Raw genomic sequence first — 25,592 nt, forward strand, 5'->3', positions numbered from 1 at the left:
TTTCTTTTTTCAGTAAGTATTTTTTGTTTTAGAGAAATATGAGTCAAGAGAATTTCATGCTTGTATAATAATCGATACATGAAAATTCACACAAGCACCAATACATTCGTAAATTTAAATTAAAAAAAAATAATTTAAAAAAAATGTCAGACAAGAAATAAAGGATAAAAAAATAAATAAAATAATAAAATGAAAATTCATTCCTCAGCTTTTTTCCTCAGGTTGAATATTCCTCAATCTTTTTTTTTTTTTGTTCAAATGATAAATCAAGTATTTTCATTGCCTTTGGACAAAATAAATTTACAGATAAAAAGCAGAGGATTACTTGAAAAAAAAAAAAAAAATACTACTGTCACATCTAGAGCAAGTCTTGTCATATATTTTTTTTTTAAATATATTTTGTTACATAATAAATTGCATTTTGAAATTTTACAAGTGAAGGGACACCTAGACTACATTTGAAAAATGAAAATAATATTTTTCATCTATGTCTGATCTATTTATTTTGACAGTTTATTAATAGACTAAAAGCTCTATAATTTTATTTGGGAAGTACATTAAATTTATTGATTTTACAGCTCTCTATCATTATTGTTATTTGTTGAACATGTTAATAGATGTTTCCGTTCAGAAATTTATCTGAAACTTGATAGAATTATAAAAAAATTTTGGTACATTTTAAGGAGGGTAAATATTAAACAGTTTGTTTCACATATTTTGTCTTTTATGGTCCATTGTTACAGATTCATTTCAGTTTGTTCTCTAAAGTTTCATTCATAGATTACGATTAATTTTCTTAAAAGGAATTCCATAAATATCTAGAAGCTTTTTTACTTTAAAGAAAGATTTAGAAACATTTTTTACATTTTTTTTTTTCATTTATTTTCCACGTTAGTGTTCAGTAAGTTTGCTAGATGTTGGTTAAATTAATAATTGCTTTTTTGATTTTTTTTTTTTTTTGTAAATTATTCGGTTAAAAAATAAATATCCTACGTAATTTATGAATGGTACTTTTATCACTGTAATACTAACTTATTTGGTATCTATAGAAACGAATTATTATTTCATTTCTTTGTTCTCAATAAAAATTTCGAAAAATTTATAATCAATCAAGTCTCAACTGCCAGCTAAATTTAATTTATTTTTAGCAGCTCTTGTTTGAATTTTTAACATGACAAAATCAATTCAATACCAGAGGCAAATTAAAAATAAAATCCAACAAAGTATTTTCAAATTATTCACATTCATTTTGCCATAAATAATCCTTACTTAATTTATTTATACCTTACATTTCCTAATTTTATTTTCGTCTATAAATAAGATATGTAACATGTCAATTAAAATAACAAAAAAAAATCTAAATAAAGACTTTTTTTCTCTATTTTTTTTTGAATATTATCAAAAACAATATCCAAAATATTTATTAATTTTTTTTATATCACCCCAAAGCATTTCAATAATTATTATAATTTTTTTCTTCACGAAAAAGGCAATAAACCACCTGAATCTATAAAAAAACTGTGTAAAAATAAATAAATAAAAAAAATAATGTTATTTAATTAAAAAAAATAAATAAATAAATAAAGACACGTGTTGTTTGTCATTATTAAAAATTCATTAGACATTATTTGTTTGAAATGACAAGCTGAGATTGATATACGATTGCTCAAAATCCTCATTGAGAATAAAATAAATTTAGTATATTTTTACATGACTAGGATCGCATTGGTATATGGATTAGTCAACTTTCAAATGTATAGCTAATACTTTAGCAAAGTTCAGCTTGTGCCAGAGCTATTAACAGCTTTTTACGATCGAAAATTTCATATATAATTTCATATCGTTATTCCCAAAAGGTAACATTAAAATTGTCCAGTAAGATCTCCTGACAAAGTTTGATTTTTGGTCGGGCGATATAACCATATATGAAATTTAATTTGATCATTTATCCATTTATATTTATATACAGTCAAATATATATTCTATTTTTTTTTTTTAAATTTCTAACCATCTGATGATCACTAGAGGTTACACAGTATCACAAAGTTATATGCTTTCAGATTTATTTTTTGTTTGATATTCAGCTTAGTCAGACAATAGCTAAGAATTTTTTGGAATGATTTTAAAGATAGCTAATTTTAAAAATCATCTTGAACATTTTAAATATATATTTTCTTTTTATTAATTCAATAAACAATTGATTTATATTTCAATATCATTTTGCTTTAATTTTTTCTTTACTTGTTTATTTCTAAATCGAAATTATTTAAATGCTTATATCATTCCAAAATATTCTCAGCTAAAATACTACTTCAATTTCAATGCATATTTTGTGAAATTAATTATCTATTACACTTAGATACTTTTATTATATACTTGATATGATCTTACAATTAATAAGTATTTAGTATTTTTTTCGCACTACATTTGCACATATGTATTTTTTTTTTTTTTTTGGTTCTTAAATTTACATTTGAAAATTTATTGTGTTTAGGTACAAATAATAAAATTTAAATTAGCGATAAAATCGCTACAAATATTCAGTGCATTGTCAATTGATTTCATTATTTGATAACTCAATTGATTTTATTTTCAATTTAATTATTATTTATAAAATCATAAATTTTAAATTAATGAAAATCCATTGAGCTGCCAAATAGTGCAACAATATATAAATTTGAAAAATTTAAATTAACAAATACTAAATAATAACAATAAATCATTGATTTAAGATTTTTTTTTTGTGATTTAGTCATCAGGAAAATAACAGTATTACTATTTTATTTATTTTCTATATATCAATCTGTTTTTTTTTTTTTATAATATAATTTTCTATATAGTTTAACTAAAATTATTAAATTATTTATCATGTGATTAGTACAATCACAAGTACGTTATTATTTTATTTTTTTTTTAAATAATTAGTGTTGATTTTAACTGCAAGATATGTACAAAAAAAATATGTAGAAGGCTAATACTGAACACAAAAAATTTTATGGACCCGCATAATTTATATTTGTCCCTGTTTTACACATTTAAAAAATTGTGTGTATGTATACAAACTAATACTGAAAAATTAATTTGTAAATAAGTGCTAACATTATGTGCGTTTTTTTTTTCTTTAAATTTTTACATGAAAAAAAAAAAAACCACATTTATTCAATTATTTTATTTTTCTACTACACAGTAACTATGTTTTTTTTTTTTCAAGTATTTTTTTTTTTTTGTTTTTTGCTTTAAAGTAGTACAAATCAATAATAAAATTTTGTACTAGAGAATTTAATTTAAAATTATAAGTAGGTACTTATGTAACTGTTACAAACTTTGACGTCAACTTTGTCGAAAAAAATTTTTTAAATAAAATCAGGCTATACATTTTTATTTAAAATAAAAAAAAGATGTATAATATCTATCTCATGACTATTTAAATATATCGTATGAATTTTTATTGTTCTATACATGTATTATTATTAGACATATAATATATATAGTGGCTTATTTGATGCATGGCTCTTTGTCATGACTTTGTATAATGTAAACTATCAATCAGGGAAGAAATTAATACTCAACAACAAGTATCCCTTTACCAAGTTTAACTTGAAAAAGTTTCAATTATTTTTTGCTATTCTTAAACTTATGGAAAATTTACATTAATTATTATTATCATCATATTCCTGTGCTGACATTTTTTATATTTTTAATTCTTATAGTTAAATAAATTATTAAAAGAAAAATTAAATAATAAAAAATACTTGATGAAAATACATTTTCAATTTGATATATTTTATGTATTTATATGCTGGCGACATATTGATATAATCAATGAAAAAAGAAATGAAAATTGTCATTTGATTACTATTATTTGAGTATTATTTCTGAGAGGATAGTCAGTGATTCTTCAGTCAGCTTTTTCAAGATTTCAAGTTATAACAATCACAGTAATGATTTATTATTTTCAAGTATATTCTAAAGAAAAATACAGGTCAAGATATTTTTTTTTTTTTTCTTTTATCAAATCAAATTTTAACTACTTTTATCATTCAGTTAAAATTTGATTATTTTCTAGATGTATGTTTTTTATAAATTATTTTTTATCATCAAGTTCTTCGTAATTTTTTTCAGCGTCTTTTTGAGCTTTAGCTTGTGCGTCTAATAAATAAATAAATAATAATAAGTATTGATAATATTTTTAATATATATAAATTATATTTCACCTTGAATAGCTCTTTCTTTCCAAAATTTTTTATTCTCGCCGAGGCATTTTACCCATGGCTTTTTGAATTTAGATCTCCTTTCCATTGTTGGACCTGAATGAATTTTAAATATATTATTAAAAAATAAAAATTCAATTCGAAATCAATAATAAAAAAAATAGATTACTTGAGTTATTTATATTATCCGTTGTATTAAATGGTGTCAAGATAAATTCTAACATATCACTGCACACTTGCATACTGGGTTCAACAATAAATTCAATAAATCCAATTTGTGATTCAGCAACAAGAGTATTATTTCTATCACATAATGGTGAAAATGGTAAACCCATAACTCTTTCTCTATCACCTTGTCGAAAAAATTCTTCTAGTAATTGCATTGTCCATCTAAAACAAAAAAATTAACTCAGTTTATTTTATTTTTTACAAATTAATTGACAAGTTTAGATTTTATGTAAACCTGTGATGAAGATCCCATCGTTTTGCTGGATGTGATATATCACAACAATGAAGAACAAGACTAACAGCTTTATTTTTATCAATAATTGGCTCACCAAGACTCAATGATTTTTTCATATTTTTTAATTGTTGAAAATGAAAACTCATGTCTGTTGCAAGTACCATGTCAATGACCAGTGTTCTAAATTCACGATATTCTTCTTTTGATAAATTATTAAGAATATTACAATCTTCTTCTTTAAGAATGCTATTATCGAAAAAAAAAAAACAGATAATATTAAACAATTGAATAAATTAAAAATACAAATAATTTCCTGTTACTAGAATTTGTAATTTTGTCATTTATTTTGTTTTTGTTAATTCAGCCTACCGAAAGCTAGATGATAAATGATGATTTTCTAAAACAGCACGATCATTGTAAAGAAGAGCTGATTCACTACCAGACATCACATGAAAACTATTTGTCGTTCCTGTATGCTCGTAGTCATGAATAACTGCAGCTACTAATGTTGCAAATATTTCAAGATCAGTTAGCCAGTTCTGAAAATTTTGTATCACTGAAATGTATTTTTTATTTATTTTTTTTCTAAATTAAATTGCTACAAGTAGTTTAATTAATTAAACCAACAAACAAGATCTATTTTTTTTTTCATCAATAGAATTAATAATTAACTTGATATAAAAATAATTAAACTTACCATTAATCCTGTTTGACATAAAATATAATGCATAGTTTGTGCAACATCAGCAGCATGAAGATTATTGTGATATGGATTTTTGTACCTGCAGTAACCTTCTTCAATTTTTGTTAAAAAATTTTCTAATACTTGTGGTATAACTTTAAATTTATGAATTATTCCATAACGATTTAATAAATCGTAACCAAGATATTTAACTGGCGTACCATTTGCAGCAAGGCTCAAAGAAAATGCATCAAATGACCAGTCATCTAGAGTCTAGCCAAAAATAAAATAAAAATCTTTTTTAAATATTTATTATTATTTAATTTTATATAATTAAAAAATGTCTTCTTACTTTTAAAACTTTGATAACATCAGGTGGAAATCGCATCATTACACTATTCGTAACTTTTCGTGATATTCTTTCGACAAATATTCCAGCTCTAATTGCATGTGCAACTGAACGAAATTTTGGTTTTTCTTCAGCTTTACGTTTTGGTGCTGCTACTTGTCGCGTGAATGTTGATGCAAGCCATTCTCTAACTTCTGGTGGAACAGCATCTGGTTGTACTTCTGATAATTCATCATCATCATCTGCTATTCGTCTATTGTCAACATAAATATATTTAAATAAAAAACATTGATGAGTCATTGGTATTGATTTAATGAAAATCATCAATGAAAAATTATCTGTATATTTTTTTAAAATGTAATTTTAAAAATTAAATACTTCGCAACCTTGCCCATACTGGAGGTCTAAGAGTTCGTTTTTGTATTGTGACTGAATGTCTTGGTAGTCCATCCATATCAATGCTACCTTCTTCAGCTGTTGTTGAATTTGGCTCATTCCTACATGAATACTGCGAATGATCATGTCTAGTTGGGCTTACTCTGCTGGCAATTAATAAATTTCAATTGTAATTTAATTGTACAAATGAACAATAAAAAATAATAAAAACATGCCAAGTTTAAAATTATAAAAACAATAAAATTTAAATCAAAAGAAAAACTTACTTAGTCTTGTCTGAAAGTACCACTTCTAATACTCTTGCAGCAAAGTGAAGATTTCTTTGTAATGTATCAGCTGATACTTCACCTCTTTGCAAATGTCTAAGCAAACATCTTAGCCTAAATTTAAAATTTAAAAAAAAAATTAAATTGATTGTTATAATTTAATAAAATCGATAGTGAATTTTTTAAAATAGATTAAGGAACATAAAGTTTTTGAAATAAATACCTGAGAGCTGCTCTCTCACAGGCATTTGGTATATCATAAAGAGAAAGTGAATCAGCTGTTTGATCAATATTGTCAAGTAGCTCTTCATGATCAACTGACTTACAACTCAAGTTTGTATCAATATTGGCATTCGATGGAGAAGTTTCTAGACTGCTGACATTGTCTTTATTTGAAATACGACATAATGGCATTACACTGCCTTGTTCTGAAACAAATACATTGTTTTTTTCTCTTTTCTTTTTTTCTATTCAATTCGAAATAAAAAAACTGTTTACTGCAAATTATCGAAATTCATTAAAAACATCCAACTTCATTCATTTATTAATTAATTTTTTTCTTTTGAAAATTTATTTTTAAAATAATAAAAAAAAATTAAAATCATATTTTTTTTTTTTCATTTACTTTTAATTATCTAATTAACAAATTAAATGTATCTGTTCTCAAGCAGCAAAATAAATTAAACCTTGATTTTTTTTTTAAATAATACTTTGTAATTAATATTATTTTCTATTTGTTGAATTGCTATTGACTTATCCTTCGTGTCATTCTTATTATCAGATTACCAAGTATTGTGCAATAAAAAATAAATAGAAAAAAATAAAAAAACTACAGTTACTAGATAATTTGATTTTTCCTTTATATATTTTTCAGTATAAAATAAATAATCTTATTATTAATCTAGTCATATCAGTGTTGATTTTTATTTCTTAAAAATCAGTTTATTGTTTTTTTTTTTTTTTTCATAACAAGCAAGTATATAAAAAGACACGACGTGATTTTTTTACGAGTGCATAAAGCAACAATGTTGGGAGCAGCTAGACTTATTATTTTTTCACTGGCAATTGGCTTGTCTGTTGGTGCAATTAAAAATGTTGGATGGTGGAAAAATACTGTATTTTATCAGATATATCCACGAAGTTTTATGGACGCAAATAATGATGGAATCGGTGATTTAAAAGGTATAATATTTAATTTTTTTTTTCTTTTTAAATTAACTGAATGTAATAATATTTTACTTTGATTAAATTAGGAATTACTTCTAAATTGACGCATATTAGAGATACTGGCATTGGTGCAATATGGTTGTCACCAATGTATGCCAGTCCAATGGTAGATTTCGGTTACGATATATCAGATTTTCGTCAAGTACATCCGGATTATGGAACAATGAGTGACTTTGAAGAACTTGTAGCTGAAGCAAAAAAGCTGGGTATCAAGGTAAAATTATTATTTACTCATAGATTCATTAAATTCATATAAAAAATTTGAATTATTTTAAAAACTTTTCAACTGTTATTTTTCAAATATATATTTCGACTAGAAGAATTTAAGAATATTGCGTGTAAAACTGTGTTTTTATTTTTAAATTAGGTCATCCTTGATCTAGTGCCAAATCATACATCAGATGATCACTATTGGTTCAAAGAATCCTTAAAACCAAATTCATCATATCAAGATTATTATATTTGGCGAAAAGGAAAAGGTCAAACAGACGATTTAATAACTGACATTGGTTCAGCACCAAATAATTGGATCAGTGTTTTTGGTGGTTCTGGTTGGACGTATAATGGTACCGCAAAATTGTGGTACTTTCATCAATTTCACAGAAGACAACCTGACCTAAATTATCGAAGCAAGGCTGTTCAAAAGGAAATGGAGGTAACTCTTTATTAGTCATATATAGTTTTAACTTTTTTTTTTTAACCCTCAAGTATTGTGTTCTTGAAGTGAATTTAGATTAGATAAAGCCTGATTAATTATCAAGATAAAAATATAAATTTATTAATTATTATTGAGTATGTTCGTGTGTAAATAATGACTAATGATTACTGATACCGGAAAAAAAATTTGTATCTTTTCCGGTGACAAACATGAGTATGTGATTAAAAATATACTGTTGCATAACTAACTGTTGACAATAGCTGAACTTTCAAGGTCTCAGTCATTGAAAACACAAACAATAATTATTATTATTTATATTTATTTTATTTTTCCAGGATATTATAACATTCTGGCTGACAAAAGGTGTTGATGGTTTTCGTATTGACGCAGTACCACATTTATTTGAAGTTGAAGATCTTGCTGATGAGCCACGTACTTATTGGCCACAATTTAAATCAAATGAGTACGATTATCTTTATCATCCTTATACAAAAGATCAAGATGAAACATATGCCCTGGTTCAAAGCTGGCGAAAAGTGCTTGATGATTATGCAAATAGTACGGATTCAGATGAAAAGGTTGATTCAATTGATTAATTATTTAATAATAATAATAAAATATTTTATGCATCTTTAATTTATCCATTAGATTATGATGACTGAAGCATACACCACTTTGGATAATACAACGAGATACTATACTTCTGGATCACAAATACCATTTAATTTTAATTTTTTAACTGAAGTTAATAAATCATCTGGTCCTGATGATTTTAAACGAGTCATTGATACATGGATAACAGAGGCAAATAAAAAACAAGGTGTATCAAACTGGGTGGTAAGACAACCATAAATATTTTAAAATTAATTTAATATTTATTTTGATACAAATGGCTAATGGTTTTTTTTTTTTTTTTACAGATAGCTAATCATGATAATCCAAGAACACCAACAAGATATCCTGGAAGAGGTGATCAAATGAATATGTTGACATTAATATTACCAGGTGTTGCTGTTACTTATTACGGTGAAGAAATTGGTATGCTTGATAAATCTGATATAAGCTTTGAAGACACACAAGATCCAGCAGGTTGTCAAGCTGGCAAAGATAAATATCAAACTAAAACACGTGATCCTAATCGTACACCAATGCAATGGGATGGAACAACAAATTCTGGTATTTTTATATCAACTATATTATTGATTAATATTATATAAATTAATAAAAAAAAATTATTTTAGGCTTTAATATTGGACAAAAAACATGGATTCCAGTTCATGATAATTATGTACTTTTAAATGTAGCTGCTGAAACATCAGCAACTTCATCACATTTAAAAATATATAAAAATTTAGTTAATTTAAAAAAAAATTTATCAGCACTCAAGGATGGAACAATTGAGACTGTTGTTTCAGATGATAAAAAAACATTATCAATTATCAGAAATTCAATGAATGAATCTGTTGTATTAATTATTAATTTTTCGGATAAAGAAGAAGCAATTGTCAATGTTGCTAGCAAAATTTCAAGCAATTTATTAACAACTGCAACTGTTAATATAACTTCACTTGGATCATCTTTAACTGAAGGGTATTTATCAAATAATATTAATTATATTTTTATTGTATTTAATAATAAAATTACTTATTATTTTTTTTTTGGAAAAATAGCACTCAAGTAGAACTTGGACAAGTTAAAGTACCTGCAAGTCATTCAGTTGTATTAATTGCAAATACATTAAAACCAGAAAATAAAGACAATGGTGCTGAGAGTATTTTTATATCAACAAAAATTATAACTTTGTTAGCTATAGCATTGTTGATAATTTTTAATTGATAAATTTCTTGTTGAATAAACTCTTGATTAAAATATAATTGCAAATAAATTTTAATAGATAATTTCAATGTATTTTTAAATTTATTTTTTTTTTTTTTGGCTTATCAATCATGTGTTATTTTTAAACATACATCTATCAATAATTTATCGACAAAGTTTTTTATATTTACATCAAGTCTTCCACTAAAGTGAGCATGATGACTTAAAAAATAATATACATAGTTATTCTGGCAGCTGGCTAGATTATACTGACCGTAAAAAGTAAAAAAAAAAAAAAAAAATTCTATTAACCCTTGGAAATCTTATCCTCTCTTGCCATTTAATTAACATTTTAAAAGTGAGTCATTTGGAAAAAAATATGCTCGACTTGAATAACTCAATGAAAATTATCTGGTATAAATTTTGTCAAGTTTATTGGTTCCAACCATGTATGAATCAATGCTTCATCTAAGATTTCAAAATGATCTAATATATTTTTTAAAAAATCATAACCGTTTAGTCTATATAAAATTTTAATTTTCAATTATTTTTATATTCTTCAAGAGAAAAAAATTAATCAAGTTAAATTTTATGTTTACACTGTCATTTAACAATGTTTTTCTATTATTTTTTTTTTTTTACCTATTTCGTATTTTATGATCAATACAATGTTAATATCCGTTTTATATTAATAAAATTGATTGGATACAATGATTTTTCAATAAAAAAAAAAATTGTATATTTTTAGCTAAAAAATATTAATTGCAATAATACATGCATAAGAGATAACTATTTGTAGTTAAAATTAGAATGACTAAAAACTATTATCGTTATAGATAATCTATATAAACAAAAACACCTATTGCTTTTCATTTTCTTCCGCGTAGGTAATTCAACTTCCGAAGTAGACCATTCAACAAAAAAATCAATAGACATATAGATTTTTATGTAAATTAAATAACAGAAAATAAAATGTATTGTGTTTTTTATTTATAAAATGAATAATTGAAATAGATTGTATTTAAAAAAAAAAATATTTTATTAATTTCAAAATAAAAATGATGTTGAGTTTCGAAAAATGAAATAATTAGAAAAACTAATATGCGAAGGTAATTATATTCTAGTTAAACTCCAAAAAATACATTATTAATATGAAAAAAAAGGAGAAACTCAGATGGCTATTTTAAACAACTACGTGACAAACTTGAAAAATTTCTTATGCTGACTTGATCAGCTGGCATAGGTTGCCATATATCTCATCATCACAGGCTATGGCGTCGTGGAAAAAGGTCATTTATCATGCGCATTTAGTTTCCAGCAACTCAACTAATTTTACAATTTAATTTGATAAAAAAATATGCTAAAGAATCTTTTACAATATTTAAATAAATATTTTTTTAAAACTTGGACATTATTAAAGTGTGATAAAACTTGTGTTAAAGTTTTTGATAAACTTTAAACTTCAATAGACAATCAAAGTTTTTTAAAAGAATAAAAATATTGTAAAAAAAAAAAAAGTTCAAGTACTTGCACGTTGAATGTTTAACGTGTGAGTAATTAGAAAATAAATAATCAATATTGAAAACCTTCTGCTCTAAAATAACTCATAGATGAATTTAATATCGGTGGCTGGGGCTAGTCGAGGTCGAATGTCCAGAGATTAATTGTCAATGGGCCCTAGAGTATTTCGTATCCAATTGACTTGTATACTTGTAAAAATTATATTCAACATGAAGAAACAAATTTTAAATAATTCAACAGATTTATTCAAATTTTTTTAAATTTATTCTTTCAATTAAAAATTTATTAAGTTTTTTTTTTTTTATTTTTTTGTAAATTGATAATTAAAGTTATAAAAAGAAAACTTTTTTAATATTTTAATTTGATTTTATAATGATGTTGTGTATATTTTTTAAATAAACAATTTATAAAATATTAAATTTATAATTTAATTTTAAAAACAATAAATTTGATTTTAATATTTTTGTTTTTTATTTTATCAATAAAAAAAAATGTTAATATTTTATAACCACTCAATTTTTTTCAATATTTTTGTATTAAAAAAATCATATTTTATATTTTATAGAGATTTAAAAATATTCATGGCTAAATTTATCACAATCGTATTATAAAAAAAGCCATAAAAAAATAAATTGAAATAATAAAAAAAAAAAAAACAATTTGATATTTTCAATTATAAGGAAAAAAAAAGATTAAAAAATTCTTAAATGGTTTTTCATGAAGAGAAAAAAGAGAATAAATTAATTATTTATTCATTTAGAATCCTTAGCATTTATTCTGAAAATCTTTAAGATCTTTTTCACCGAGAGCGAATCATGCTAATGAGTTGCGGTCTATGAGTTTCAGGTTCAAACCGCGTCCAAGGCATTTTTTTATTTTAATATTTAATTAAAATGACGTCATTCTGAAATACGATATAAGATGAGAATAAAATTCTACTTTAATAAAATTATTGAATAAATAACTTTATAATTTTGATGATTCCAAGAAAAAAAAAAAAAAAACTTTTATCTCTAAATTGTTTTCTCAATTATTTAAATTATTTTTATCAAAAATTTAATTATGTAAATTTATCCATTACTCGACTGACTTGAGCTATCTACTAATTGCGGTTAAAAATTTAATTTTTTTTTTATTTTTCGTAAATTACAAATACCTATACAAAAATATTTTTCCCTGCTGGGATTTGAACTTACCAACTGACCTAAACCTAAATTACGAGCTACCCTACAACGAATCGATTTATTAGGCTCATGAAAAACTATATGTATATAAATTTAACGTGCACGAAATATATTACTATTATCTTCAAAAATTATAGTAAACTTTTGAGACAAAATAGATAAAAATTTTCATCGAAAAAATTGTTATTTCAAAGACTCTTATAAAATAATTCGAAAAAAAATTTTCATACATTAATTATTAATATTGTTTACATATATAAAAATCAATTTTCATGTAAACAAACTTTCTCTACAATATGAAAAAAATTATCCTATTGAATTATGACAGCTGTGCAACAATTGTCTATTTTTTTCTCAACAAAAATCAAACTCTAATTTATATAACAATAGAAACATTGATTTTTTCTTTTCGAAATTGTATTATTTTTATTTCGTAAGACTGAGAAACATATGTAGCATGAGGTTAAGTATATAAATATAATTTAAAAATTATTCTACCATATAATAAAAAAGAAAAAAAAGTTAAATTACAAAATTAAAATGAAGAAAAGTGTTTTTTTAATTTAAATAAAAAACACATACCTTGAAGATGTTGCTTATTGTCCATTTCAGATATGCTTGACGTTATTGAGCGACATATATTGGAAAAATATTTGTGTAAGGTTGGTCCCAAGGTTCTTTATAAATTTTATTCAAAAAAAAAATAAAATATATACCAGCATTTAGAAAAAAAATGGAAGAGTTTCTTTTCTTCTTTTAATTTTTTTCAACGATTATTAAATCACTATCAGTTTTTCTAAATTTAAAAGTCTTTATGATAACAATAAATTAACACGATTTAAAATCGACAAACTGTAGTTGTTTTAATTTCATACTATGACCCAACTGTTTGATATGAAAATTAAATTTTTAAAATTATAATTAATCACAATAATAAAAATAAATAATATTAAATGTTATTAATAAATATTTCTTATAAAAAAAAGTAAATAAAAATTATATTTAAATAAATAAAAAATAAAAAAAAAACAATCCCACAAACCGACTGACAATACTCTTACGTTTTTCGCTCAATAAACGTAGGCATGATTGCTCGTTGGCGACCTGTCAGAGACTGGCATTACTAAATACCACCGGTGCTCGATATATGTTATCGTGCACACAAAAACGTGCCTGCGCATCTGCATTATCTTGATTAAAAAAAAAAATTTACTTTCAATGATCAAAAGTATATTCACCTTACCCCAAAAACAATCTCATAAATAGACTATTATTAAATATTTTCACAAGCAATTAAATCAACACAAATAATTAACATTATAAATTTTAAATTAATCAACATCATTTGACACTAAAACGAGATAGAATTAGATTTTTTTTTCACATAGTTATGTACTACATTAAATTGAAATTGTACACCTCTATTTAGCTATGGAAATTTTCAACGAAATTATGAAAAATTAATTAACTAAATTGTAAAGTGTTGAACATGTTTGATTTAATTTATTTACTACTATTTAATTATCAAAAAGCATGAGTTTATTTTTAATACCACGAGTATATATTTAATTTATAAAAAAAAAAAATTTGAAGTAGACTCGAACCTGTAATGTACGTAATGCGATCCAAATAACAAAGCACTTGGCTCCCCTTTTTTTTTAGTGACGTAAATGCGCTCTATGTTTACAATTAATCATGATTATTAGTCATTTTGAATGAATAAAATAGAATGCTATGAATAAATAATATGAAAATTAATAATATTATCGCGTGACGAAAGTTTTAGACAAAAATTATAAACATGAATTTATATTTTTCTTTTTTTTCTATTGAATAAATTATATTTTCGTATTTTCGTGTGTTCTAATTTTGAGTATATATATACTTAAAAAAAAAAGGAATAAAATATATTATAAAGTTACTTGTAACAGGGCATATACTTTAATGAAATATTTTTATTCTTCAGTGTATATTGTATGTCAACTAACTCATTAAAATGACGCGGTACTTGACCTCATACCTTTGACTTGAAAAATAAAAATTATAAAATATAGAACAATGTACTTATGCACGTCTCAGAACTTTATTTTTTACTAATAAAAATACTTGAATTATTTTAAAATCAATATTTTTTTGTAACTACTGAAATCATTGGTATGAAATGAAAAATATTTTCTTCTTTACAATTATTTTAAACCCTCGTATAATTTTTTTTAAATAAAAAATTAATTTTACTTTTTATCTAGAATTTTTTATTAATAAATAATTAAATTAAAAAATAAAATAATTAGTTTATCAGATGATTAAAGAATAAAGTAATTTTTAATATAAATTGATCATTTTAAAATTTAATGTTTTCACATCAAGGCAATCTGCGTTTACCAAATAAAAAAATAAGGGATGTTAGGGTCAAATGGCATTTAGAAAAAAGGCTGAATCAGCAAGGGTCAGGGTTTTAATTGTCCAATTTAATATCCCTCCATATAAATAGACCTAAACCGATAACTTTTATTCTTTGTTTTACATTTATAGGTAGTTTGAATTTTTCTTGGGTTAAATTATTATCATTTTTTGTGGGCAATTCGAATTTTTTATTATTTTATTTTCTGGGTGGATCAAAAATACCTTTTCTAAATGTTAATATTTATCTGCCATGAAAATTTAGTTATTAGTCATGCTTTAATTATTCTCAAATATTTACTGATATTAATAACAAAAAAAAACTCACAAAGTCAAACGATACATCGACTTGAAGTCTTAAAAAAAAATGCAATTAATCATCAACATTATTGACACATCATTGAACTACAATGAATAACTAATATTATTATAAAAATTTAACTATCATGTCAATAAAAAATTATTACATTTGTATAATCTAATTATACTTTTTGTTGTAAAAATGAATTTAGTGTTTTAATTTAACTTTATGATCAAATGAAAGCTTGATAACCATTTGATTGTCAACAAAATTTTAATTAAATTGGATACGTGATGTCAATAGATTTTTAACTTAAAATAATAATAAATAAATTAATTATTTACAAACTGCTTGTAAAAGAATAATTTTTATAATTTTGTTTTTATTCACAACTGTAGTTATAATAATTTTACTAAAACTTTTAGTAAGTAGATCAAGTGATATTAAATGAAAATGAACGATTGAAAAATGAATGAAAATAAATAATAATGAATACCTTTTATAAATTCCTCAATGAGATAACTTGTCAATTATTATTATGAATTTTAAATGCCAGTTTTTAAAATACTACTTTTTTGTTTTTTGCCATATGTTGTATTCATCACAGCACAATTATATCAGAGCATAAAATTGAAGCTGACAACAAGAAAATATTTTATATTTTCTAGTAATCAATCAGTCAATTTTATTATTGCAAATGCTTATTTAAATCAGCGCAAATAACTGTTGAATTTGTATTTGGCAAATAGCTAAATTTTGATAGCTTTATGATTGACAACATACAAGTTGAGATAAGCCATTGAAGACTCCATTATCAGATGATGTATTACTATTATTTAAACGTCTTTCATGTGCAGTTGTGCCTTTGAAAATTAGCCAGGAGTGATAAATAAGATAGCCAACAACGACAATACCAATGACAAGACTGTAAACTGATGAAACAAAACACAATGCCAAGCTAAAAAAAATAAATAACAATAACAATTAATAATCTTTAGTTAATTTATTTTTAGTTGAATAAATTAACTCACTCAAATTGATGATATACATCACTGCAATCATCTGGCAATAAAACTGTTCCAACAAGTATAAATGGATGACAAACACTTGTCATGGTAAGATTTGAACCATAAATAAATGCAACTGCTGACAAAAGACAACATGTCAGGTACCATTGTAAATTACTTGAGCCAATACAACAATCCAACCTGTAAAATATAAAAAATAAATAATATATTTAATTATTTAAATAATAAAAATATTGTAAAAGATTTTTAATTTACCATTTACAATGATATTCTCTACCAAGAATTGAAGTTTGACAAATTCTACAGTAGTATACTCTTGATGATGCCTCTTCACTTCCAGTTGCTACATCAAATAGACCAGTACTATCTTGATTACCACAATTTTTATCTGTATTAATACGTGTTTTATAACCACAAATAATAGCACCAAATACACAAATTATAAATACTAAATTTTCTTCAGGTAATATTTCTAATAATGGCACAACACAAAATTCAAATACTAACATTAACATTAATACACTTGTAATTGTCCACATTAAAAAAAATTTTGAACGTGGTAAAAAACGTAAAAAATTATGATGTAAATGATAAACAACTATTGGACATGTTACAAATACAATTAATGTTGTGTAAATTGTTTTTGAAGCAATTATTGCTAACAATGGTACAGCAAAAATTGGAATAATTGCATCAAGAGGAATTTGTTTAACACCATTTCTCCATGAACATGGATTTCTTAATCTATGAAAAATACTCATATTGTTTTTAATTAACACAACAGTTTTAGCTTATTTAATTGTGTAGTTTTTTTTTTAAATTTACTTGTAACAATCACAGTGAGTGGTTTTTTTTGTCGATATTTTCATATTATTTATAAGGATTAAAAATGTCAATAAACTTACTCATGTGATTATTACATTTAGTCACTTGACAGTTGACACTTAAGCCTCGTTCAAGCCTTGTTTACAAAATTAAAAAAAGGGATGATATTAGTATGTAATTTACTGGTCAATTTACGCTATTTCGTAGGAAAAATTTCTAATGGAATTATATTACTGCGCGTTGCTCAGTGTCATGTGCGTAAAGAATAATTTGGTATAAATAAATTTCAGATAAATAAAATATATTAATTAATTTTTACATATGAATAATCATTGACAATATTTTAATTGTTTACAAAAATTAGCAGCTAATGTTATAAAATTAATGGGAAAAAATTGCAACTCAATTTGGTATTATACTTTGTTAGCAGCAAGTTTACAAAAAATTTATAAAATATTCTGCATTACTCGATTGTCAAATTAAATGAAAAAAAAATTAGACAACAAATAATTATAAAAATATAAATTACAATAATTAATTTATATAAAAAAAAAATAAAAAAAAAAAAAAATCAGATACAGTATATTTTATAATTATACAATCACGTTGATGCAGTTAATAATTCAATTTTTTTTTTTTACAATATTAACCTTTTTTATCAACTTAAATTATTAACAGCAATTTTTCCTAATCGACTTTTTTTTTCTTTTAGTATTTCAATATAAATTTTACGTTTCATTCGTTGTCTTCTAATTGAATCATAATTTAAATTTTCACTATCACATGTAGTATCATCACGTTGATTTATTAATTTATCATCTGTATCAAAGTCATTTAAAATAGCGTCATCATTATCACAAGGTGTCTGCAACAAAAACAAAATTAATTACTTTATCTAAAATATAAAAATATACATAGTTAATAAAATAAAATTTACATCTAATAATTGTTGAAACAAGTCTTTAGTTCTTCTAATTGCATCTCTGCATCTAACTGCATCATATTTAAAATTTTCACTATTTGAATTGTCATGTTTGCTACATGATCCACAGCCTGATGATGATGCATTAAAATCCATACTATCTTGACGACATTTATCACCCAAATTTGTACTACTTCCTTCAAGATTAGCAGGTGCAACATAATTATCTCCATGTTCACTATCAATCTTATCAACAGCTTCAGGATTTAATAACTTTTCTTCTCTTTCTTTCAGTTCTTTAAATGCTTCAGTGGAGATTTTATGTTTCATTTTTCTTGTTTTAAAAAATGAAATTAACCAGCTTTCATCGTCACTTGAAAAACATTGACTTGGTATTACATCATCCTCAAACTAAAAAAAATAATTTAATATAATTAAAAATTGTTTTCAAAAATTAATAAAATAAATAATAATATTCATACTTTTTGCTTTTTTTCTAGCTCAATTTGTGACAGGCGATCATCGTTGGCACCAAAAACAGATTCAATGTCATCTGTAGTAAGCTAAAGTAAAAAAAAAAAAAATCACATTAATCCATTAACTCCAAAAATAAATTTAAATAAATATATTTAAACAACAATATTAATAAATCCTATTTGCTTATTAAATAATTGTGTTAATCTTTATTTTTTTCTGTTAAAAAAAATTCATCATAACCTCTATTTTATTTGATCTTAAAATAAGTGCTTAGCTTAAATAATTTATTAATATTACTTACCATTTTTCATTTAATTATTTATCCACTTGTATTATTTTTAAAATAATAATGAATTCAATTGCAAGTTAAATAGCAATTAGCAAACCTAGATGATGTAAGGCCAAACTAGTGGTGCTAGTGCTCCAGTTTACAACTCAATAAAATTACTCCACACGTGGTTTTTTTTTTTTTTTTTTTTTTCCTTTTCTTCTGGTACCGTTATGCAGCAACAAGTAGAATTACTTCCCCCCAATGTTCCTTTTCTTGTAAATCCTTGATTCCTTGCAATTCCTTGCCCCCACTTGCCCCTCTTAAAAATATTTTGACTAACTAAACCGTGAATAACGGCTCATGAATCTCATTGCAATTTGCAATCGAGATAAACAATTTAACAATGTCAACAATGTCAACAACAATAACAATATTTACAAACAAATTTATTATTTTATTTAAACAAATATTACCTATTTAAATGTTAAATAAATTTACACCCTTAAATTGTTGTTTGATTAATTTTTAAATTCAACCCCTTAAAATACTTGAATAACAAAAAAAAAAAAAAATTGACAATTAGCTAGACTAACTATACTTTATTTGTATTTATTATTTTAATGAATTTTAATTTTTTAGAGATGAAAGAATACCGGTAAATTAATAATATTTTATTAGTTTCAATTAATTTTATCTGTATAATACGGGTATAATACAAAACAATACAAAATGCGTATATTTACAAAAAAAAGCCCAACACTGTTGGACATTTTATATTAAATAACAGTAAATAACCAAGATGACTGGTAATTTGGTAAATTACTCATTATTATAACTCTGTGATTCACTGACAATTGTGACAATCTGACATAAATTTAATCTTTTGTTCAGGATATGTTATTTTTATCACGAGTAATCAACACTAATTAAAAGTTTTTAGAAAAACTCACACAAAAAAGTATTGAGAATATGATTGTTGCTTTTACCAGTAACAATAATAAGAAAATAAAAAATAAAATTGTGAGCATGTTTAATTTTTTTGTTACTCAAAATTAATATAATAATTATTTTGGTAATATAAATAATAATATTTCTAAACAATCAGTTGAACTATTATAAAAAAAATTAAACGTCATGAATATTTTAACAAATTTTGATGAGTGTCTTCGTGATTCACCACAATTTCGGTGAGAATTATCCTCAATTTATTAAATTAATTAGGCAATAATTTATTTTTTATAATAATTCATATGAAATATTTAAATTTTAGTAGTTATTTCATTTGTCATAAATTCTGCTTGAATTTGGAATGCTCCAATTTAACATTCAACATTACTTTTATTTAAAAAAATAATAACATCTTTGCTTTAATTAATAACAAATGATAAGAATAAGTAAATAAAAAACGAAGAAATATTTTTTATTCTCTACGCTTGGTATGCAAATTTGGGTTACGTATTATTTGTTGTTGTACAACTTGATGCTTCAAGTTATGTATACATATCTAATTTATTTTAAAATGTCATTTACAGAACATGTATCGAAAAAGTAGAAGGAAACATAGATCAACTCGAACAAAAATTAGAAAAGGTATATAATCATATGTATTTTTATTATCAACAATTTTTATAAGTGTTATTATCAAAAATAATAATTCATTTAATTTTTATAGGTGTTAAAAAATTGTTCATCAATGATTGATCTTGGTAAATCATTTCTAAACCAACAAAGGTATAGAAAATAACATTTTTTTCCTCTCAATTTCGTTATTTTAAAATAATAAATATTTACATGATAATTGCATTGAAAATAATTTTATATTTTTTAGCCAATTTACAAACAGCATGTTTGAGTTGTCTCAATTTTTCAATGATGATGAAGAAGTTATGACGAGTCTCAGTAAGTTGGTTCATGCATTGCAAGAAATGAACAAGTTTCAAACAATTTTATTGGACCAAGCATTAAGAACAGTTGTTAAAGATTTAAATAATTTTATAAAAAGGTAATTTGATAAATCAAAATTAATTTAAATATAAATAATAGTATTAATAATTTATCAAATTTATTTACAGTGATATAAAAAAAGCAAAAGAATTACGTCATTGTTTTGAAAAAGTATCAAATGATTTAGATGTTGCATTGAATAAAAATTCACAAATATCAAAATCTCGACCATCAGAGTATGAAGAAACTTCAAATATATTAACAGCAACAAGATCATGTTTTCAGTATACAGCATTGGATTATATAAATGCATTGACAATGCTTCAAGCTCGTCGTCGTCATGAAATATTAGGAAGTTTATTGTGTTATATGCATGCATGTTTTACTTATTATCATCAAGGAAGTGATTTATCACAAGATTTAGATCCTTTTTTAAAAGATTTAGGTGAACGTTTAATAATAATGCGTAATGATTCATTAAAATTAGAAAAAAAAATGGAAAATCGTCATGATAAAGTTAAAACAGATGATATAATACCAGAATTATCATCTGATAATCAAAAAATGGAAGGTTATTTATTTAAAAGATCAACAAATGCATTTAAAACATGGAATAGAAGATGGTTTTGTTTAAAAGATCATCAACTTGTTTATAAAAAACGTACTGGTGATGATGATTATACAATTATGGAAAAAGATTTACGTATATGTTCAGTTAAACCAGTTGTTGATTGTGATAGAAGAAATTGTTTTGAAGTTGTTAGTCCAAAAAGAAGTCATATATTACAAGCTGATAGTGAAAAAATATATTTAGCATGGATTGTAGCAACACAACAAGCAATTGGTGCTGCAATACAAAGAGAAATTGAAACAGATACAACAACAAATACATTAAGTACATTTTATAAAATTCATCAAGATAATAAAAGACCAATAAGACCACCACCAAAACCAAAAACAAGAATATGGGAACAATTATTAAAAATACCTGGTAATGATACATGTTGTGATTGTGGTAATTCAAATCCAAGATGGGCAAGTATTAATTTAGGTATAACATTGTGTATTGATTGTTCTGGAGTACACAGAGGTCTTGGTGTTCATTATAGCAAAGTTAGATCATTAACACTTGATGATTGGGAACCAGAGATACTTAAAGTCATGGCAGAATTAGGTAATAATGTTATCAATAGTATTTATGAAGCTGTACCAGTTGAATCATCTGTTATTAAAGCAACACCATCATGTGCTAATGATATTCGTGAAACATGGATTAAATTAAAATACATTGATCGTAAATTTGTTGAGCCATTGGCAAATTTAACATTATCACGTCAGCATAAAAGTCGTGAAGTTGTAAATTTTAGAAGATGGAGTGTTAAAAAATTACGTCGTCGTCCTCGTAGTCATGATAAATTATATAGATATAAAAATGATATGTCTAGTGGTTCTATTAAAAAATCACAATCAAGCAATACATCAGATTCAAAAAATCAAACTACATTAGATGAAAAAATAAAGCCTAAAAAATCATTAAAAAATAAAGATAAAAAAGATAAAAAACATGATGATAATATTGATAACAATGAAGATGTATTAGTGTTTGGTTGTAATTTACCAGAACCATTAATTGAAAGTACATTAGAATTAACATCTGATCATGATTCAACTGCTGGTGAAGATGAAGAATTTGATAATGAAGAAGATATTGATAATTTACATGCTGATTTGCTGCTTTATAAAGCTGCTGTTGCTCATAATTTACCAGTTATGTGTAGAGCATTAGCAGCTGGTGCTGATAAAATGTGGTGTAATACAAATGATCATAATAGAACAGCTTTGTATCAAGCAATATTAAGTGGATCTGTTATGTCTTGTGAATATCTTATTCTAAATGGAGCTAAAGTTAATTTTCAAGATTCAGATGGTAAAACACCATTACATTTGGCAACAGAATATGGACATACAGCACAAGTTTGTTTATTACTTAAACATAATGCTGATCAGCATGTTAAAGATAACAATGGGATTAAACCATTGTCAATTGCTATTGAACAAGCTAATGCTGATTGTGTAACATTATTGAGATTGGGTTTATTAAATGAAGAAATGATTAATCCTGATACTGGAGTTACTGGTGATGAAACATTTAATGAAGTTGTTCGTGATTTCAGTCAATTAGCATGCTCTCATCCTGAACGTTTACAAAGACGAAGTGATGAATACAGTATTTCAAAATCTCCCAAATAACAATTTTAATACATAATATATTTTTCTTACCATTTGACATATTTCAATATGAAATTAAAGCCTTAAATTATATTTAATTAAGTCTAATAATAATTTTATAATAATCATTTTTAAATAATTAATAATAAATAATATTTACAGACAAATAATTAAGGCAATTTAATATTATTTTTTTATTAAATATTGTTTTTAAATTTATCGATAAATTTTTAATAAATAATATACACAGAAAAATAAATTAATTAAACAGGTAACCAAATTTAAGGTGAATTTTTTTCATCACTGTCTGAACTTAATTCATAGCTGACAAGTGATGTACATGGACTAGGCTCTGAATTAATTTTAGGTAATATAACTTTTTGTTCTTTTGATGAACCAGCTTTTGAATTATTATTAACTATTTTATTTTTTTTCGTTATTTTTAAATGTGATAATATTTTTTCATGTGGTAATTTTTTTCTTTTTTCATTTTTTTTATTTTTCATTAATAATTGTGCCAATTGTATGTCATCTTTGTGCTCTTCAATTAGTGGAAAATTAACTCCAACTTTTGTTATTAATAATGATTTATTTTTGCTATTTTTTTCATCATTTTTTTTCTTTCTAAATGCATCACGTAATGCACAATTTGATGAAAAATCATCTTTCCATTGTAAATTATTTGTAGCAATTATTTTATTTAATCTGTAATCTTGTGATCTTGCTTTTTTTGTATCATCAACACCATGTTCTAATTTGTACATTGCATCGTCATGCAATCTATTTGATACTTCTTTTGTTTCTGGAACAACTTGTTCATTTTCGATTGGATCCCAACGATTTTCTTGTCTTCTTGCTCCACTCTCAATAATGTACGTAAAATTCTGCAATAAAATAAATAACATTATCAAATTGTCAATTAATTTACATTTTAATATAGCTATGTAAACTTACAGCTGGATCTGTTTTTATTTCGAAATGATTATCACACAAATGGCATTTCATTCGAAATTGATAAAGTGGTGTTGTATAATACATTCCAATTTTTTTTTTCTCAGCATTATAACGTACTCCCATGCCAATATGATTATTACATTTATCACACCAAATATTAAATGGCATTTCAAAACGTATTATCAGTATACCCTCATGAAGTTTACGTGCACGTTCACGAAGTGCATGAGTACCCATAAATTTATTTAGTCCACCAGCTTTGGGATTGTAGTCTGGTGGATAGTACAAATTTGTTCCTTTGCGTTCACCCATTTTCTATATTTAAAAAAAAATTATAAATTCATTTTATTAATTATATCTATTATGAAAATACAATAAACAAGTATTGGTATTATTTATTTATCAACAGTACTTACGAGTTTGTTTAATTAGACTTTGTTTATGTTTATTTTTAAGTGCAACTTTACAGTGAATAAATTTATTAGATTCAGGTAGATGATTACATCCAAGAACAGTTGAAATTGTAGGCAAAAGTTTTTATCCAAAATATTAGCTGAATTTCAAGAATATTATTAATTGTATTATCCAATATTATCAATAAATTTATCAAGTCGTTGTCACTTGTCAGTTGTCAAAATTTACTGTAGAAAAAAAAAAAAAAAACACAAAACAGGTTGGTCATTAACAGTCATTAATGACCCTGCTCGAGATTTTTTTTTTGGTGGAAAAAATAAAAACCCCAGAGATTGAGAGATGTAAAAAAGCCTTTTTAACATTTTTAAATAAATTTTAAATAAAGATTAAAGAGTAAAGACCTCAATTCCCCGGCGGTCGCCAAAAGTATTTTTTCCGAAAATAAATCATATATCAAATTATAATATTTCAAATACAAAAATAATTGCCAAATCAATGGTTCGCGGAGGAAATAATTTGATTGGGTTTATTTTATAAGGAAAGAGTGGAGGTTTTCATAGCGTAATGGTAGAGCAGCAGAACCGCTGCTCTGCATCGTGAAAGTCTGGGTTCGATCCCCGGCTTTTTCAATATGAGAGATGGTCATCATCTATGAATCATTCTGTTCATTTAACTACCGTTGATGAAAATATTAAGATGGTGCCTTCAGTTATAATATAATTCGATATAGTTGTTGTTGATAGTTGCGCTGCTTAAAAGAAATGTTGGAGTGTGTGGTCTGAAGAAGAAGAGAGAGGAGGCCCTTCTGGTCTTCTTCTTCAGAACACACACTCCAACATTATTATTTTATTATTTTATTTGAGAAAAAAACAGCTAAAGATTCCGGTGAAATTTTTGACTATCAATTTGTAAAAGCAATTTTACAAAAAATTGTTAAAATATTAATTTTTTCTGTTGAGCAAAAATCAAAATCAATTCAAATAAACTTTGAACTTAAAGTTCAATTAATTTAATTTTATTAATTATTAATTTATTATTAACCACAAGTTAAATTG

General features: G+C 24.3%; 6 protein-coding genes across 10 annotated transcripts; 2 read left to right on the forward strand and 4 right to left on the reverse strand.

Moving 5' to 3' along the window:
• Positions 1-932: 932 nt before the first annotated feature.
• LOC122855438 (calcium/calmodulin-dependent 3',5'-cyclic nucleotide phosphodiesterase 1-like) lies at positions 933-16,074 on the reverse strand. 3 transcript variants are annotated; one of them, XM_044156793.1, is made up of 12 exons: positions 14,377-14,465; positions 13,355-13,962; positions 6,591-6,795; positions 6,368-6,481; positions 6,092-6,244; positions 5,709-5,958; positions 5,372-5,629; positions 5,044-5,213; positions 4,675-4,920; positions 4,381-4,601; positions 4,215-4,307; positions 933-4,149 (listed from the first exon to the last, which is right to left on the reverse strand). In XM_044156793.1, the coding sequence occupies exons 2-12, from the start codon at positions 13,377-13,379 to the stop codon at positions 4,085-4,087; spliced, it is 1,800 nt and encodes a 599-aa protein (XP_044012728.1). In that variant the 5' UTR covers positions 13,380-13,962; positions 14,377-14,465; the 3' UTR covers positions 933-4,084. The 3 variants fall into 3 exon arrangements, with proteins under 3 accessions (XP_044012728.1, XP_044012727.1, XP_044012729.1); XM_044156792.1 differs by having other exon boundaries at positions 6,092-6,247; positions 14,377-14,464; XM_044156794.1 differs by lacking the exons at positions 13,355-13,962; positions 14,377-14,465 and adding an exon at positions 15,970-16,074 and having other exon boundaries at positions 6,092-6,247.
• LOC122855437 (maltase 1-like) lies at positions 7,251-10,568 on the forward strand. Its single transcript, XM_044156791.1, has 8 exons — positions 7,251-7,549; positions 7,621-7,808; positions 7,962-8,249; positions 8,588-8,830; positions 8,901-9,089; positions 9,173-9,428; positions 9,494-9,842; positions 9,923-10,568. Exons 1-8 carry the CDS (start codon positions 7,393-7,395, stop codon positions 10,086-10,088), a joined length of 1,836 nt encoding a protein of 611 aa, XP_044012726.1. The 5' UTR covers positions 7,251-7,392; the 3' UTR covers positions 10,089-10,568.
• On the reverse strand, positions 14,567-17,478 carry LOC122855439 (palmitoyltransferase ZDHHC23-B). The gene is made up of 3 exons (XM_044156795.1): positions 16,757-17,478; positions 16,505-16,681; positions 14,567-16,431 (listed from the first exon to the last, which is right to left on the reverse strand). The coding sequence occupies exons 1-3, from the start codon at positions 17,260-17,262 to the stop codon at positions 16,239-16,241; spliced, it is 876 nt and encodes a 291-aa protein (XP_044012730.1). The 5' UTR covers positions 17,263-17,478; the 3' UTR covers positions 14,567-16,238.
• A 246-nt stretch (positions 17,479-17,724) lies between these two features.
• LOC122855440 lies at positions 17,725-19,454 on the reverse strand. Its single transcript, XM_044156796.1, has 4 exons — positions 19,027-19,454; positions 18,731-18,811; positions 18,264-18,659; positions 17,725-18,191 (listed from the first exon to the last, which is right to left on the reverse strand). The coding sequence occupies exons 1-4, from the start codon at positions 19,027-19,029 to the stop codon at positions 17,985-17,987; spliced, it is 687 nt and encodes a 228-aa protein (XP_044012731.1). The 5' UTR covers positions 19,030-19,454; the 3' UTR covers positions 17,725-17,984.
• Positions 19,455-19,650: 196 nt separating this feature from the next.
• On the forward strand, positions 19,651-23,442 carry LOC122855441 (arf-GAP with coiled-coil, ANK repeat and PH domain-containing protein 2). Of its 3 annotated transcripts, XM_044156799.1 has the most exons (6): positions 20,107-20,183; positions 20,267-20,446; positions 20,529-20,586; positions 20,669-20,727; positions 20,825-20,998; positions 21,069-23,439. In XM_044156799.1, exons 4-6 carry the CDS (start codon positions 20,690-20,692, stop codon positions 23,188-23,190), a joined length of 2,334 nt encoding a protein of 777 aa, XP_044012734.1. In that variant the 5' UTR covers positions 20,107-20,183; positions 20,267-20,446; positions 20,529-20,586; positions 20,669-20,689; the 3' UTR covers positions 23,191-23,439. The 3 variants fall into 3 exon arrangements, with proteins under 3 accessions (XP_044012733.1, XP_044012735.1, XP_044012734.1); XM_044156798.1 differs by lacking the exon at positions 20,267-20,446 and having other exon boundaries at positions 19,651-20,183; positions 21,069-23,442; XM_044156800.1 differs by lacking the exons at positions 20,107-20,183; positions 20,267-20,446 and adding an exon at positions 19,652-20,016.
• LOC122855442 (coiled-coil domain-containing protein 130 homolog) lies at positions 23,411-24,753 on the reverse strand. Its single transcript, XM_044156801.1, has 3 exons — positions 24,540-24,753; positions 24,124-24,438; positions 23,411-24,053 (listed from the first exon to the last, which is right to left on the reverse strand). The coding sequence occupies exons 2-3, from the start codon at positions 24,433-24,435 to the stop codon at positions 23,451-23,453; spliced, it is 915 nt and encodes a 304-aa protein (XP_044012736.1). The 5' UTR covers positions 24,436-24,438; positions 24,540-24,753; the 3' UTR covers positions 23,411-23,450.
• Between the last annotated feature and the right edge of the window lie 839 nt (positions 24,754-25,592).

This window comes from Aphidius gifuensis, linkage group LG4 (genome assembly GCF_014905175.1).
Source record: "Aphidius gifuensis isolate YNYX2018 linkage group LG4, ASM1490517v1, whole genome shotgun sequence".
Taxonomy (NCBI): Eukaryota; Metazoa; Arthropoda; class Insecta; order Hymenoptera; family Braconidae; genus Aphidius; species Aphidius gifuensis.